At 38.2% G+C, this 14,912-nt stretch overlaps 1 protein-coding gene across 4 annotated transcripts in view; it reads left to right on the plus strand.

Moving 5' to 3' along the window:
• PDE1A (phosphodiesterase 1A) overlaps nt 1–14,912 on the plus strand; it is a 403,386-nt gene that overhangs the window by 274,720 nt on the left and 113,754 nt on the right. For all 4 annotated transcript variants that reach the window (XM_066280225.1, XM_066280223.1, XM_066280222.1 and 1 more), the window contains one exon: nt 5,906–6,019. In XM_066280225.1, the coding sequence (XP_066136322.1) occupies nt 5,906–6,019 (114 nt within the window). The remainder of the gene's footprint in view (nt 1–5,905; nt 6,020–14,912) is intronic.

Genomic DNA, 14,912 nt, shown 5'->3' on the forward strand with positions numbered 1-14,912 from the left:
TTAGTTCTATGTAAGGTGAGATTACAATGGATGGAAATCTTTAAAGGGCTCATGATATAGGTAGCTTCCCAGAAATGCCTACTAATTAAACATAATTTAGATGTTAAAGATGGAATATGAGAGAAAAAGAGTTTGAATCTAGATTGACGTGGCAGTGTTTGAAGAACAATGACTAAATCAGTTTGCTTGGAAACTGGTGTGTGTGTTAAAGAAGTAATGAGAAAGTATACATTTCAACATATGACCACTTTATCTGCATATATCATGTTATCTCCAGAGATGGAAAATATATTGAAAACAGGTACTATGATACATACACAGGTATACATGCATTATATATGTATTTGTGTGTATATATTTGTGTGTGTCTATATGTGTCCTCACATATGCATTCATATATATTCTTTTTTATTATTATTAAGTGGGAGCCAGGGAGGCAGAGAGACAGACTTCCACATGCACGCCCATTGGAATACATCTGGTAAGCCCTCTCTGGGGTGATGTTCTGCACATCTGGGGCTTTGCTCTGTTGCTCGGCAACCAAGCTATTTTAGCACCTGAGGCAAGACCATGGAGCCACCCTCAAAACAGGGTCCAACATGCTTGAACTATTTGAGCCATGGCTGTGGGAGGGAGAGAGAGAGAGAGAAGGGGGAGGAACGGAAAGGCAGATGGTCACTCCTCCTGTGTGCCCTGACCAGAATCAACCCAGGACTTCCACACGCCAGGCTGATGCTCTACTGCTGAGCCATCAGTATATACTGTTGTGTGTGTATATATATATATATATATATATACACACACACACACACACACACACACACACACACACAGTTTTACACAGCGCCAGGTACAGAAAACAATGCTAAATAATTATTTATTTAACTAATGTGTTTTTAACACTGTTTGGCAATATTATCTGCTTATAAATAGCTGCTCAATGCTGTTTGATAGACTAACTAATAACTTGTATTGCTACCAAGCAGAGTAGCCAGTGGAGTCTCCATCCACAGATTGATGGGTCAGAAACCACTCAGGTTAGAACACCAAGTACATGTACTTAACTTAAGCTTCGGGAACATACGTAGGCCTGGTATTAAGAACACTTTTTCATTCAACTTTCCTACTCTGATGACAGAAATCAAATAATTATTTAAAAGAGTTTTACTGAATTAAGGGAACTTGTTTATTTTAGTCACATGATTTTGTGATTTCTTCTTCAGTTCTGAACAATTAATTATTCATAGTATGGCTTAAGAATTAAATAGTCTGTAGTTACCTTCTTAAATTAAAAATTTGTACAGATATGTGTAGTAAAGTCTTAATTCTTCAGAACCCACCACTGTAGAATGTATGATCATTTGAAAATGATTCAAGATATTTTTGGCCTTGTATTATGTAGAAAGAAAGTAAAATAACATCCCAAATAAAATTGTTGGGAATTATTATATAAATATGTATAAATTGATTAAAAAGTGAGCTCATTACTAGGCTGATAATTATATAAATTATTCCATTAATCAACTATTATAAATAATCTTTTTGAAATACAAAATTTTTACTTATGTAAATAGAAATATGCACTCACAAAAGGAAATTTGGTGCATACAGGCAAAAGAAATAAAGAAGAAATGAGCTTGACCAGGCAGTGGCACAGCAGAAAGAGCATTGGATTGGGATGTGGAGGACTCGGGTTCAAAGCCCCGAGGTCAATGACTTGAGCGCAGGCTCACCAGCTGAAGCGCGTGGTCACTGGCTTGAGTGTGGAATAATAGATATGACCTCATGGTTACTGGCTTGAGCCCAAGGTCACTGACTTAGGCAAGAGGTCACTCACTCTGTTGTAGCCCACCAATCAAGGCACATATGAGAAAGCAATCAATGAACAACTAAGGAGACTAAGAAGCTGTAAAGAAGAATTGATGCTTCTCATCTCTCTCCTTCCTGTCTGTTTATCCCTATCTGTCCCTATCTCTGTTTCTCTCTGTCTCTGTCAAAAAATAAGAAGAAATGAGTTTCAGTAGCCCCAAAATATATATTTACTTCCAGTCTTTTTAGGCCAGGGGTCGGGAACCTATGGCTTGCGAGCCAGATGTGGCTCTTTTGATGGCTGCATCTGGCTCACAGACAAATCTTTAATAAAAAAATAATAATATTAAAAATATAAAACATTCTTGCCTGACCTGTGGTGGCGCAGTGGATAAAGCATTGACCTGGAAATGCTGAGGTCGCCGGTTCGAAACCCTGGGCTTGCCTGGTCAAGGCACATATAGGAGTTGATGCTTCCAGCTCCTCCCCCCCTTCTCTCTCTCTGTCTCTCCTCTCTCTCTCTCTCTCTCTCTCTCTCTCTCTCCCTGTCCTCTCTAAAATGAATAAATTAAAAAAAAATTAAAAAAAATATATAAAACATTCTCATGTATTACAATCCATTCATTTGCTACCGCTCATGATCATGGTTGCAGGTGGCTGGAGCCAATCACAGCTGTCCTCTGGGACAACACCAAATTTTTATTGGATAATGCGTAATGTACATGGTCATTGTATGGCTCTCACGGAATTACAATTTAAAATAATGATATGTGGTGTTCATGGCTCTCTCAGCCAAAAAGTTTCCTGACCCATATTTTAGGCTGACATAGTGAGCTTAGGGGTATATGAGAGAGAGAGAGAGAGAGAGAGAGAGAGAGAATGTATGTGTGTGTGCGCACGCACGCGCACACGGGCATGCATATGTGAATGTGCTTGCTTGTGTGTATGCACATGTGTTTGAAAGGTCATGGTTTTATTTTTATTTATTTATTATTATTATTATTATTATTTTTGTATTTTTCTGAAGCTAGAAACGGGGAGGCAGTCAGACAGACTCTCGCATACGCCCGACCGGGATCCACCCAGCACGCCCACCAGGGGGCGATGCTCTGCCCATCTGGGGCGTCGCTCTGTCATGACCAGAGCCACTCTAGCGCCTGGGGCAGAGGCCAAGGAGCCATCCCCAGCACCCGGGACATCTTTTGCTTGGAGCCTTGGCTGCGGGAGGGGAAGAGAGAGACAGAGAGGAAGGAGAGGGGGAGGGGTGGAGAGGCAGATGGGCGCTTCTCCTGTGTGCCCTGGCCGGGAATCGAACCTGGGACTTCCTCACGCCAGGCCGACGCTCTACCACTGAGCCAACCGGCCAGGGCCAAAAGGTCATGGTTTTAAAGAGTTATAATTATACCTAACTAGATTTTTAGTTGGGTGGTATAACCCTTTTGGAGTATTTCTAGAGCAATTTCTTCTGTCAGATGGTAGGTATATCCCCCTATTTGGGGATATAACAACTCATAATATTTATTGTTTGTTAGCCACATCAACATGTCTCTGTGAAAGAGCATGTCCATTGTGCAAGTATCAGGGCCTCTGACATCACAGTTTTCATCAGGTGTGATCTGCTGATCTGAGGATGATCTGGTGATTTCCCTGGAACACCTGCGGGCTGCCATGAGTTAGGAAGTGCACTTGTGAATAGTTTCCCAGGAATGTCCCCTTTCATTTTATGTGACAATTTCTCCTTTCTTTAGTTTTTTATTTTGAGTCATTTCATATTCATTTGATTTATCAATTAAGACTGAGTTCAGATGCAGATAAAAGAAATCTCAAAACAAGAGTGGCTTAAATATGAGTTTTCCTCCTCTTATAAGAAATCACTCCAAAGCTAGGTGCTTTCATTAAGGTAGATCACAGCACGGGATCCAGGCCACTTCCACCTTCCTTCTCTGTCATCTTAGTGGAAGGCTTTCTTCTGCCGGGTCACTTCATGACCTAGGTGGCTGCTGAATGTTGAGACAGTCCTACTTCATTCCAGGCAGTAAGAAATGAGCAAGGGGTAAAAGTAAAACCCTTTCAGCTGAGTTAGCCCTCCTCAAAATAATTGTTCTGAAACTCTTACTCAACAACCACCATTTATTCCCCTTGGCCCTAATGCAGTTTCATGGCATACTTAGCTTCAAGAAAGCCTGAGGTATGTGAATTTTTAGTGGAGGAAATTAGTAACCCAAGTGAAAATAGTGTTTATTTCTTCAGGAAGAAGGGGAGGCAATCATCTGAAGTACTTACTGTTTTTAAAATCATGTCTTCATGCAGACATATACAACCAACCTGCCAAGCAATTTTCACAAGAAAGATATTCAGGTGATATATTGTTAAGCCGTTACAGAACTGTGAGACTCTTTCTTTTAATTTCACACATAAGAGATAATTTCACTAAGTTTAATATGATTGGGTCATAAACATTACAAAAATCTTAAAATACTCTCCATGATCATTAATTACATCCAGAGTTTTATACAAGCTTCAAAGTCACACTTCATTTTTCCCAAGTAATCTGTCCTGGTTGTTACTTTGTTTTATTTTGTTGCCTTTGTACTTAATTATTGGTTCATAAAATTTATTTATGCAATGTTGTGGTCTGCTAATATTTTATCATATAGAAGTATATGGTACAAAAAAGCAATTATTTGTAGCTTCTTAAATAACAAGTTTTTATCTAGATGTGGCTTTTTTTTCTATGGAAACATAAGTATTTCTGATAGTTGAAGGAATGTCAGATACCTTTGCTAAAATTTGTAACTTGTCTTTACGCTGGACATCATGTGTCTGCTGGACTAGCCTTGATACAGGAAACCATCCAAAGTAAATCTTCAGAAAACCTGCTACACTATCTCCAAGACCATGCCTGAAAGTGGATTTACTTCATTTCTCTCCGGAATGCCTAGGGCCAGGAGTGGAATTCAGTTCTGTTTATTGATTTAGGAAAATGAAAAATTGTATTTACATTGTTTATCTACAGTATATAGAGAGTAAGAAATATGTTTTTTTCCCCTGACTAGTATAGAACAGTATCTTCAGAAACTCTTTTTTTAAATTATTTATTTATTTATTCATTTTTAGAGAGGAGAGGGAGAGACAGAGAGAGAAGAGACAGAGAGAGAGAAGGGGGGGAGGAGCTGCAAGCATCAACTCCCAAATGTGCCTTGACCAGGCAAGCCCAGGGTTTCGAACCGGCGACCTCAGCATTTCCAGGTCGATGCGTTATCCACTGCACCACCACAGGCCAGGCAGAAACTCTTGATTTATAATTAAAGCATAAAGTATCTAAAAGTATTAGAAACTTACTGAGGTAATTTGTGTTACCTTATTCCATGAGATACATATTTTTGCCTAAAAAAAATTATCCCAAAACTTTTAGTGGCTTAAAACAATTTAACATTATCTCGCAGTTTCTGTGAGTCATGAATCCAGACATGGCTTAGCTGATCCCTATGTCTTAAAACTTCTCAAAGAGTTGAGAGCCACGATCCTCTGGACAAAAACAAAAGAAAATATATTATAGATTTGTCTCAGGTGAAAAATAATTACAATAAAAACACTAAGCAAACATACATGTATATTTTTTCTCATCTTGATTATATTTGCTTGGAACTTTTGTTTTTCTTTTTCATTTTTATTGCTACATATAGTGAATAATTGCCATAGTAGTGGTCAAAAGTAGTGGCCTTTAAATATTCTCTTACTGCCAAGTCTCAAGAAGCAGAACAGCCATTGAATAAATTCTAGTTTTAGAAATACAAGTTTATGAAAGTGTCCACATTGTCTTGAATTTTTAGAAAGGCTATCCTTGAACTATGATGCCTAAACTAACAACTCAAAGACCTAATATTAAGAGGTGAATAGAATTTCTCATAGTTGTTTCATTGATAAAGATTGATCTTAGTTATACCCAAAAAACCTCTAAAGATATTTCTATATTTCTATTTGATAACTTAGATATGTTAAAAGTTTTACTTGATTTGTGTATTTAATGTTGGACTATTTTCCATATAGTTATAAAAATCTCTCTATTTTTCTCTTTTGCTACTTTTTGAAATAGACTAAGATGCTTAGTGAAGCAGCTGGAAAAAGGTGATGTGAACATCGTAGACTTAAAGAAGAACATCGAGTATGCAGCGTCCGTGTTGGAAGCAGTTTATATCGATGAAACAAGGTACGTTTCAAGCTCCTCTCTTTTTATCTCTGTGCCTCTCTTTCCTTTTTCCTCATTCTTGATGCTCCTTTATATCAAACATTAATTTAACATATCTAGGCCATGAATTTTTTTAATCAAATCATTTAAATTTAGAAAATTCTTTATGTAGTTACTTCATGGAACTATGATGTTTTCTTTTTAAAAATGCACACTTTAATCAAAATGTTTGAATATTAAAAAGTAATTAAACAATAAAGTCATAAAACGAACAAATTAAAGTCTTTTTTTCCCCCTATGCTCACTAAGTTTAGGCCCAGATTTTTTTTTTTAATTTTAATTTTTAAATGTATAGATATGGTTTCAAGTATCCCACTCAATTTTTAAGTGTCAGAAACAGATGTAGGCTTATATGAATTTTCACTTACGTAAGGATTTTCCTATGACCTCAAGATTTCAGAGTTCTTTCTGAGAAAAATGGGTATCATATGCACACACATTCCCATGACCTGTGTCTAACAGACCCTCTCTGTTCAGGGTTTACTAAGGGACAGGTCCCAAATGCGTAAACCTAATCGACTAGCCTCATAATTAGCAGAGTGGTGAGAAGATTCGGAAATAGGGATTTATTTGAAGAGAGTTGTCAGCCTAGCGCCGTTCCTCTCAGCCAGGCCGTTTGCCTTGAGAGGATCATTCGGCAAAGTCTGAGACACTGGTTTGGTTCAGGAGGGTGTGCTACTGGTATGTGATGGGTAGAGGCTAGGGATGCTGATGAACGTCCTACAATCTACCACAGGAAAATCTACCACAACAAAGAATTATCCAGACCCCAGTGTTACTAGTATCATTGTTAAGAAACCTTGGCCTAAAGGGAGAACTGTGCATTTTCTTTTTCTTCTCTAAGAGGGCACTTACCTCTGATCTCAGGTCATGGGAGGTGGTCCTGGGGACCCTGGTGCTAACAGAAGACTCAGTAAGTATGACATGACAGTTCCTGAGAGATTTGCCTAGTGTCTTTTGAAGTTCAGAGAGTACTGACACAGGTTCCTGACTCTTATCTTAAAAAAGATAAAGGTGGCAAGCTCATTAGGACTACATTAAATTCGCAGGAAGAAGGGATCCTCTGTGTTTCCAGAGTTCAGCAGAGAACAGGCGCTGAATTTTTCAAAGTCATGAGCCAGGTTGAGTAGAGGTGTTTTGAAGGGTATAACCATGGTAACTGATTTCAGAAAGTGAAAAAAAGCTGACAGGGGTGATTGTCGATATAAGAGGCATGGTAGAAATCATAAAAAGTCAGCCAAAATATTAGAGAATATATAATGTTCAAGGTACCCTCTTGGTGTAGTGAGTTATCTCTGAAGGACCCACAAAAATCTCCCCAGGAGAAAAAAAACAAACATTTGGACATTTGACACATAAATGACAACAAAACAAGTCTTGTAAAACCCTTTAATCCCTATAACTTGCTGCCTTCCCCCACGTTTTAAACACTGAGAAAGAGCAGAGTGAAACTCACCGGAAGAAGGTGCCTCATTGAGAATCTTGTCTCCACCCTTGACCCAATCTACTTAAATTCTCAACTCATAAATGTCCTATGTTTTCCAATAATTTATTACATATTTTTATTACACATTTTTTCTTCTCCTTTTATGAAAGGTAATATACTGTACCCACAGTTTTGTATTTTCCTCCCCTACCCCAAAATAATGTAACTTGGAGATTTTTCTATATCACATACTAAACATTTTTTTTAGATTTTATTTATTCATTTTTAGATAGGAGAGAGAGAGAGAGAGAGAGAGAGAGAGAGAGAGAAAGAAACAGGGGGGGAGAGAGAGAGAGAAGGGGGGAGGAACGGGAAGCATCAACTCCCATATATGCCTTGACCAGGCAAGCCCAGGGTTTCGAACCAGTGACCTCAGAGTTCCAGGTTGAAGCTTTATCTACTGCGCCACCACAGGTCAGGCCTGAACTTTTTAATATAATTGAGAATTTTCCACTAATAACTAACAGAAGATGGTATGGTGAAGGCTATGTTGCACAGGTAATTTTTTTCTTTCTCCTGTCAGATAGGAATTCCTCTGTTAAAGGCACACTTTTAGATTATAAACTATGCAGAATTGTTTTGTTGGTTAACTTTCACTTCATGTATAAAAATGTATGTGATTGCTCTGAGCAATTACATTTAAAGTATAAATTTAAAAATGTGATATTTCTCCTATATCTTTTTTGCTCCTTTATTCTCATGTGAATACTTTATTGTTCACAACTTGACTGAACTTAACATGTTTAAGATTTCTTCAATCTGTCCTTGAAATTTTACTTTTTATATTTATTTATACAATTAAGAGTTTTACTTTTAAGAATTATTTGGATATTTACATTATTTATCTCATAAAGGCATAATGATAACCATATGGCATACCTGAGTTTTCATCTTTCATTTGGTAGATTATTACAGGTAATATTTATTATTTTTCTGTTGTGTTGCTTTCCCAGAAAGTTATAATTTCATAGACATTCTGTTAATTTAGTTTCCCACAATACTTAATTCATTTAAACATATGTTACATTCTAAAGTATAGTTCCTTTTATGTGAAAATTGTTCTTTTGTGGGAAGAAAAATGCTTAGGTGCTCTTAGAAGTAAAGTGGTTTGCCGAGGGTTGTAGACCTAGGCATTGCAAAACTGTATTAGAAACTAATGCATAGGCTCAGCCGGTTGGCTCAACAGTAGAGTATTGGCCTGTCATGTGAAAGTCCCAGGGTCGATTCCCAATTAGGGCACACAGGAAAAGCAACCATCTGCTTATCTCCCCACCCCATCTCTCTCTCTCTCTCTCTCTCTCTCTCTCTCTCTCTCGCTCTCGCTCTTGCTCTCGCTCTCGCTCTCTCGCTCTTCCCCTCCCACACCCATGGCTTGAATGGTTCATTTTGCCCTGGGCACTGAGGATGGGCCTTGGTCTCAGGCACTAAAAATAGCTCAGTTGCCACATTGCCTGGTAGGGGCTTGCCTGGTAGATTTCAGTCCAGGCACATGCAGGAGTCTATCTCAGTGTCCCCACATCTCATTTAATAAAAAGAAAAGAAAGAAAGACACTAAAGGATAACTTCTCATTTCATGCTCTCCCCTCTTTAACTGGCTCCTTTCAGACTATTGCTATAAAGCAGTATTGTTTTTAATGACCTCTGGAAAATTTAGATGACAATGTGTAAAATTTTCTGATAGTTAGAATTGTAAGTTTTGGGAAAACAAAAGCTAACATTTATTACTAATAGTCTATTATTATATCTCAGTATATGCCAAGAATGCTTTTAAGAATTTTAATGCACTATTTTTAATGATCACAGCAATTGTTTGAGATAGAAACTTTACTCATTACTATTTTACATGGGAAGACACAGAGTCCTGGAAAAGTTCTGTATCTTACCCAAAATGACATAGAGAGTAACTTCAAGAATGAAGCTAGGGCCTTGGCAGGCCAGCTCTAGAGTTGGGTCTCTTGTGAACAATTCTTATCTGCATTCTTTTAGTAATTCTGGCCAAATGGTGATTTCCAAGACTTACCGGAAGTTATGATGAAAGCTCAGTGCTGTCAGGAGTGTGGACTGTTGTTAATTTCTTCCCAGCTCTGCCTTCAGGGATGTCACATGGGAGTATCTACACCATGGAAACTGAAAAATGCTGCAAGTCAGGATTCCCCACCCCCCACCCCCCTGGAAACCCTGTAGTTAAACATTTACCATTATACCACTGTTTGGACCTAAGATTACCTCACATGCCTCTTCTAGGGCTGTAACTTTAAGATTAAAATATCAGATGAAGAAATTTTGGAGCAGCAACACTTGATGTGATTTGATTTCCTATAAACTTAGTGAGACACACAGCAGTAAACAGCAGCTGTTTTTGTTGAGATGTGTATACAATTATTAAAATTGCATTTGCCTCAGGAATATTAGTGAAATAGATGATCTAGAAAAAGAAGGAATGAATAAACATTGAGTTGCTTTAAAACTTTAAATTAAAAACTGACTGACTTCTGATATGTTTTTAATGAAATTCTCTTTCCAGACAAAAAAATGTATGAGTTTCCAAAGAGGCATTTTTTTTTTTTAATTTGGACTGCATTGAATTAAACTTCGACATCTAATAAAGCAAGACGATACATTAGGAATTGACTTAAAACCCATAAACACACACTTTTTTCTTGGTGACTTGATGACTGTAAGGTTTCAGTTAAGAAAACGTATCAAAGCAAATTTTCTCTTAAAAGACAGTTTCAGTGAGAAAAAAAACAACACAGAGTTTCTGACAGAATTTGAATTCTGACCTTCTCTGAGGGATTATAACACAATTCCCTAATGAATATGACTGTTGGTTTTTTAACAAGACATTTCAAATGCTAATGCCAGTATTTTATGAGCACTACTTCAGATGTATCCCTAGAGGCTATCGTTTTTCAAAACTGCTCAGTTGTAATCTAGAAACATGTGGCCTTAAAAAAAATCTGTTTGCTTGTCCTTGTTTGGATTGCGATACTACCAGGCAAAGTAGCAAACTTGGCCTCACAAATTGCTAATCATGAGGGTAGGCAGCTAACGGGAAGGTATACTTTCAGCAATAGGTATTATGCTTACTAATACTGTCTAGTAATTCTTTTTTTTTTTTTTTTGTATTTTTCTGAAGTTGGAAATGGAGAGGCAGTCAGACAGACTCCGGCATGCGCCCCACCGGGATCCACCTGGCATGCCCACCAGGAGGTGATGCTCTGCCCATCTAGGGCATTGCTCTGTTGTGACCAGAGCCATTCTAGTGCCTGAGGCAGAGGCCACAGAGCCATCCTCAGTGCCCGGGCCAACTTTGCTCCAATGGAGCCTCAGCTGCAGGAGGGGAAGAGAGAGACAGAGAGGAAGGAGAGGAAGAGGGGTGGAGAAGCAGATAGGCACTTCTCCTGTGTGCCCTGGCCGGGAATCAAACCCGGGACTCCCGTATGCCACGCCGACGCTCTACCACTGGGCCAACCAGCCAGGGCCTAGTAATTCTTAATGTAAAGCTATCCAAGCCTTAATTCCATAATTAGAGCACCAACTCCGGATTCAGAGAGAGTGGGTTCAGAAACTGGGCCCCTCACACAGTATTCTCTTTGAGCAAGTGATTTAACTTCTATATTTCTAGCTTAATTATCTGTAAAATAGGAAAGACAATGCTGACCTCACAGGTTTGATCTGAGGATTAAATGTAGCACAATAGTGGGCAGAGTAAAAGTTAAGTTATAACCACTCTGGTTTTGTACTAACAAAATGCAGATACTTCCGGGTACATGACACATTAAGACATAGTACATCTTAGTGAAACTGTCAAATTATTTATTAAAAGCAGTTTTGGATAATGAGAAAATATAGACAGGTGGGCTCAAGTTACCAGAAAATGAAAGCAAAGTGGAAACTGATGGAAAGATACTTTAATGGAATACACTTCTTGATAAAAAATAATAAAAAATTCTTAATTGCCTTCTAAGTCTTACTCAGTGTAGAGGTCCTTAATTTTGTGAGATTACCTTAAGTGAGAATGCATAGCTATCAATCACTATTTCAAGAAGTTATTTTTGTAGAAATTGAATGCAATCCATGACACCTTAAAGGCTTCAAATGATCAAGTACCTCTATAAGGATTTACTAAAGAAGATTCACTTGTGAAATAAATATCTATTAAGCACCTTCAGTAAATACCTGACACAGTGGTCATCAGAAGCAGTAGTATAACTGTGCAGGTAGCTGGTGGCTGGAAATGAGTCAAGGGCTGGGAAGATAAACGTAAGCGAGAGAACCAGTGGTGCAAGCAAGAAACAGGAAGGCCTGCCTGACGTGTGGTGGCGCAGTGGATAAAGTGTTCACCTGGAATGCTGAGGTTGCCGGTTCAAAACCCTGGGCTTGCTTGGTCAAAGAACATGTGAGAAGCAACTACTACATGTTGATGCTTTCTGCTCCTCCCCCCTTCTCTTTCTCTTTCTGTCTCTCTCTTCTCTCTAAAGTCAATAAATAAAATCTTTGAAAAAAAGAAAGGAAACAGGAATTCAAAGTTACAGAAGGAAACCCAAACACACTGACAGATGGCAAGAAGAAACACTAAGTAGCAGTAAGTCATAACCAAAGGGAGTAACATGAGGTAAGAATTATACAGTCAAGATTCCAAACCAGATAGGATTAAATGTGTCAGTATTGCTGAATGTTAATGAGTTTTGTTCTCTGACTAAAGCTCCCTATGTCCATTCTTAAAAACATGGCTGCTAACCAAAGAATTTAAGGTAAAATAAATAAATAAATAAAGTCTAGAATATGCTAGATATTTGGTCACCAGTGTTCAGAAATATGGTGTTATTTAGAGATGTGAATTTGTGGGCTGTCACCCAGGGGTCTCAGATATTTTTGAATGCTTTAATTTTACTTCGATAGTCAGAACTTCTTTACTGTTTTAGTATGTTTCCCATCCTAAAGGTTTTGAGAATGTCCGGCGCAGGTTCACTTATTTTACCAGTCTGTCTTGGCTGTCACTTTCCTCTGCAGCCAGCTCTCTGGCTCCAGACTGCTGAATTGTTAACCCTGCAAGTCACCAACTTTCCCCTCGAGGCCAGCAACCGGCAGACTGGTTCTGCCCTCAAGCATTAGCTCATTTCCTGCCTCCTGTTCCTAACACTGAAGGTAGCCTCAGCTCTAACTTCTGTAAGACCTTAGTGATGGATGCTCATAACTCCACCACTTCCATGGAGGACCCCTACCAGACATTTTTTTGCATCCTCTCAGGTCGAAGCCCATCTTGCAGAAGCCAACTTACCATCCTCTATGGACGTGACAGTCAAGATGCGTTTCTATCCTGAGTTCAGGATCTCAAGCTCCAAGGCCAAGAGAAAAAAAAGGGGGTGATCAAAATTAATATCAAGCTGTGTATTCATTTCCAGAATCAACATCTATGCTCAAAGACTGTGAAGTTTAATACTATATTTAGAAAAAAATAACCTTTTTCTAAAGAACACATGATCTGCACTGATGCAGCAGTCCTCATGATAGAGTCAGCTATGTCCGTTACTGTTCAGATATGCCTCCTCGAGACACATTGTCCCTATATCCTACGTGCCAGAATAAGGGATCTACTTTATTTTTGTGTAACTTAAAGACCTATTCAAAAGGTATTTTATAAAACAAAAGTGCAATCTGTCTCTGAAGGTAAATTAAAATATCTGCAGAATAAAACAAACTGTGTTTTGACTTTTCAAATGTCAGTTTTCTCCCTTCCAACCATTAAGGTCTGGAAAACTCTTGCAGCTCCATTTCAATATCATTCACCATGTTACCTTAGTAACTGACTTCAAGGGAGATGATGAAGATGTCAGACAGAGGAGGAGTGAGAGGGTAGTTAGCACAGATATGAAGAACACCAGCATTTAAATTTAGGCATGGAACTAATAAAAAGGAATGCTAGAGGAATAGCTATAGAAGTATGAGGCTTATCTGAAGAATATAGAGTACCAGAAGCTGGCAGAGAGCAAGGTGACTGAACAGGGTAAGTCAAATTCTGTAGGGAGAACCACTGGAAGCAGGTAGGAGACTCCTGATGTCTCTAACATGGAGTTGTAGTAAAGAGAAAAATCTTCCGGCCAGATTATGGTAGTATGAGGAATTAATATGGAAGAAAGCAATGTACATTATTTTTCAAGAATTCTTTAGTACAAGAAAAAGAAATGATAGAACAGTCTATCAATGAGGACATAAACACTTGTAAAGGTTTTTTTTATTATTATAAATAAATTTTTATTTTAATGGGGTGACATCAATAAATCAGGGTACATATATTCAAAGAAAACATTTCCAGGTTATCTTGTCATTTAGTTCTGTTGTATATCCATCACCCAAAGAGAAATCATCCTCCGTCACCCTCTATTCAGTTTTCTTTGTACCCCTCCCCCTCCCCTTCCCCTTCCTCCCCTTCCCTCCCCCCACTCCCTGTAACCACCACACTCCTGTCCATGTCTCTTAGTCTTGCTTTTATGTCCCACCAATGTATGGAATCTTGCAGTTCTTGTTTTTTTCTGATTCGCTTATTTCACTCCGCATAATGTTATCAAGGTTCCACCATTCTGCTGTAAGTGATCCGATGTCATCATTTCTTCTAGCTGAATAGTATACTATGGTGTATATGTGCCCCATCTTCTTTATCCAGTCTTCTATTTTTTTTTACAGTGATTAAAAGCCTTTAAGCAAACTCTTGGCCAATACAGCAAGAATCCATAAAAGAGTAGTGTCCTTAACATGTTCACCAAGTCCAAATTGGCCCCATCACCATGCCAAATCCCTGAAAAATGCAACCCAACCACAGTTCAGTCTGTTAGGAGCTATCACAGGGAGCAGGAGTCAAGGAAAAGTCCACACAGGAAAAGTCCACATGGCACTGGAATTGTTGTCACCATTCTGAATTCAGAATATTTAAAGAAAGATCCAGTTGAGAAGTTATCCTTGAGAAGTTATCTAAGAAAAGAAACTAGTAGCTAAGTATAGGTAGAAAATAGAGATGAATATGGAGCTAACTATGCACAACTAAGAGTCTTTCAAAATGCAAAACATGAGTAGCCTGTAAAATTGTAACAATTATCATATTTTCCCATGGAAAAGACACTCCCATGTATAAGACACACCTTAATTTGGGGGCTCGAAATTTGAAAAAAAAATGTATTACATAAAGTTATTAAACTCAAGTTTTATTCATCATAAAATTCATACAATTCCTCATCTGCATGAAAAAGCAGGAAATGCAAGTAAAAACTATAACCAGTGTATCAGATGCTCCCAGTTTTTAGACCCCCAATTTTTTGAAAAAGGTGCGTCTTATGCATGGGGAATTACGGTAGTTAGAATTTATTTTAA

This window comes from Saccopteryx bilineata, chromosome 5, assembly GCF_036850765.1.
Source record: "Saccopteryx bilineata isolate mSacBil1 chromosome 5, mSacBil1_pri_phased_curated, whole genome shotgun sequence".
NCBI lineage: Eukaryota > Metazoa > Chordata > Mammalia > Chiroptera > Emballonuridae > Saccopteryx > Saccopteryx bilineata.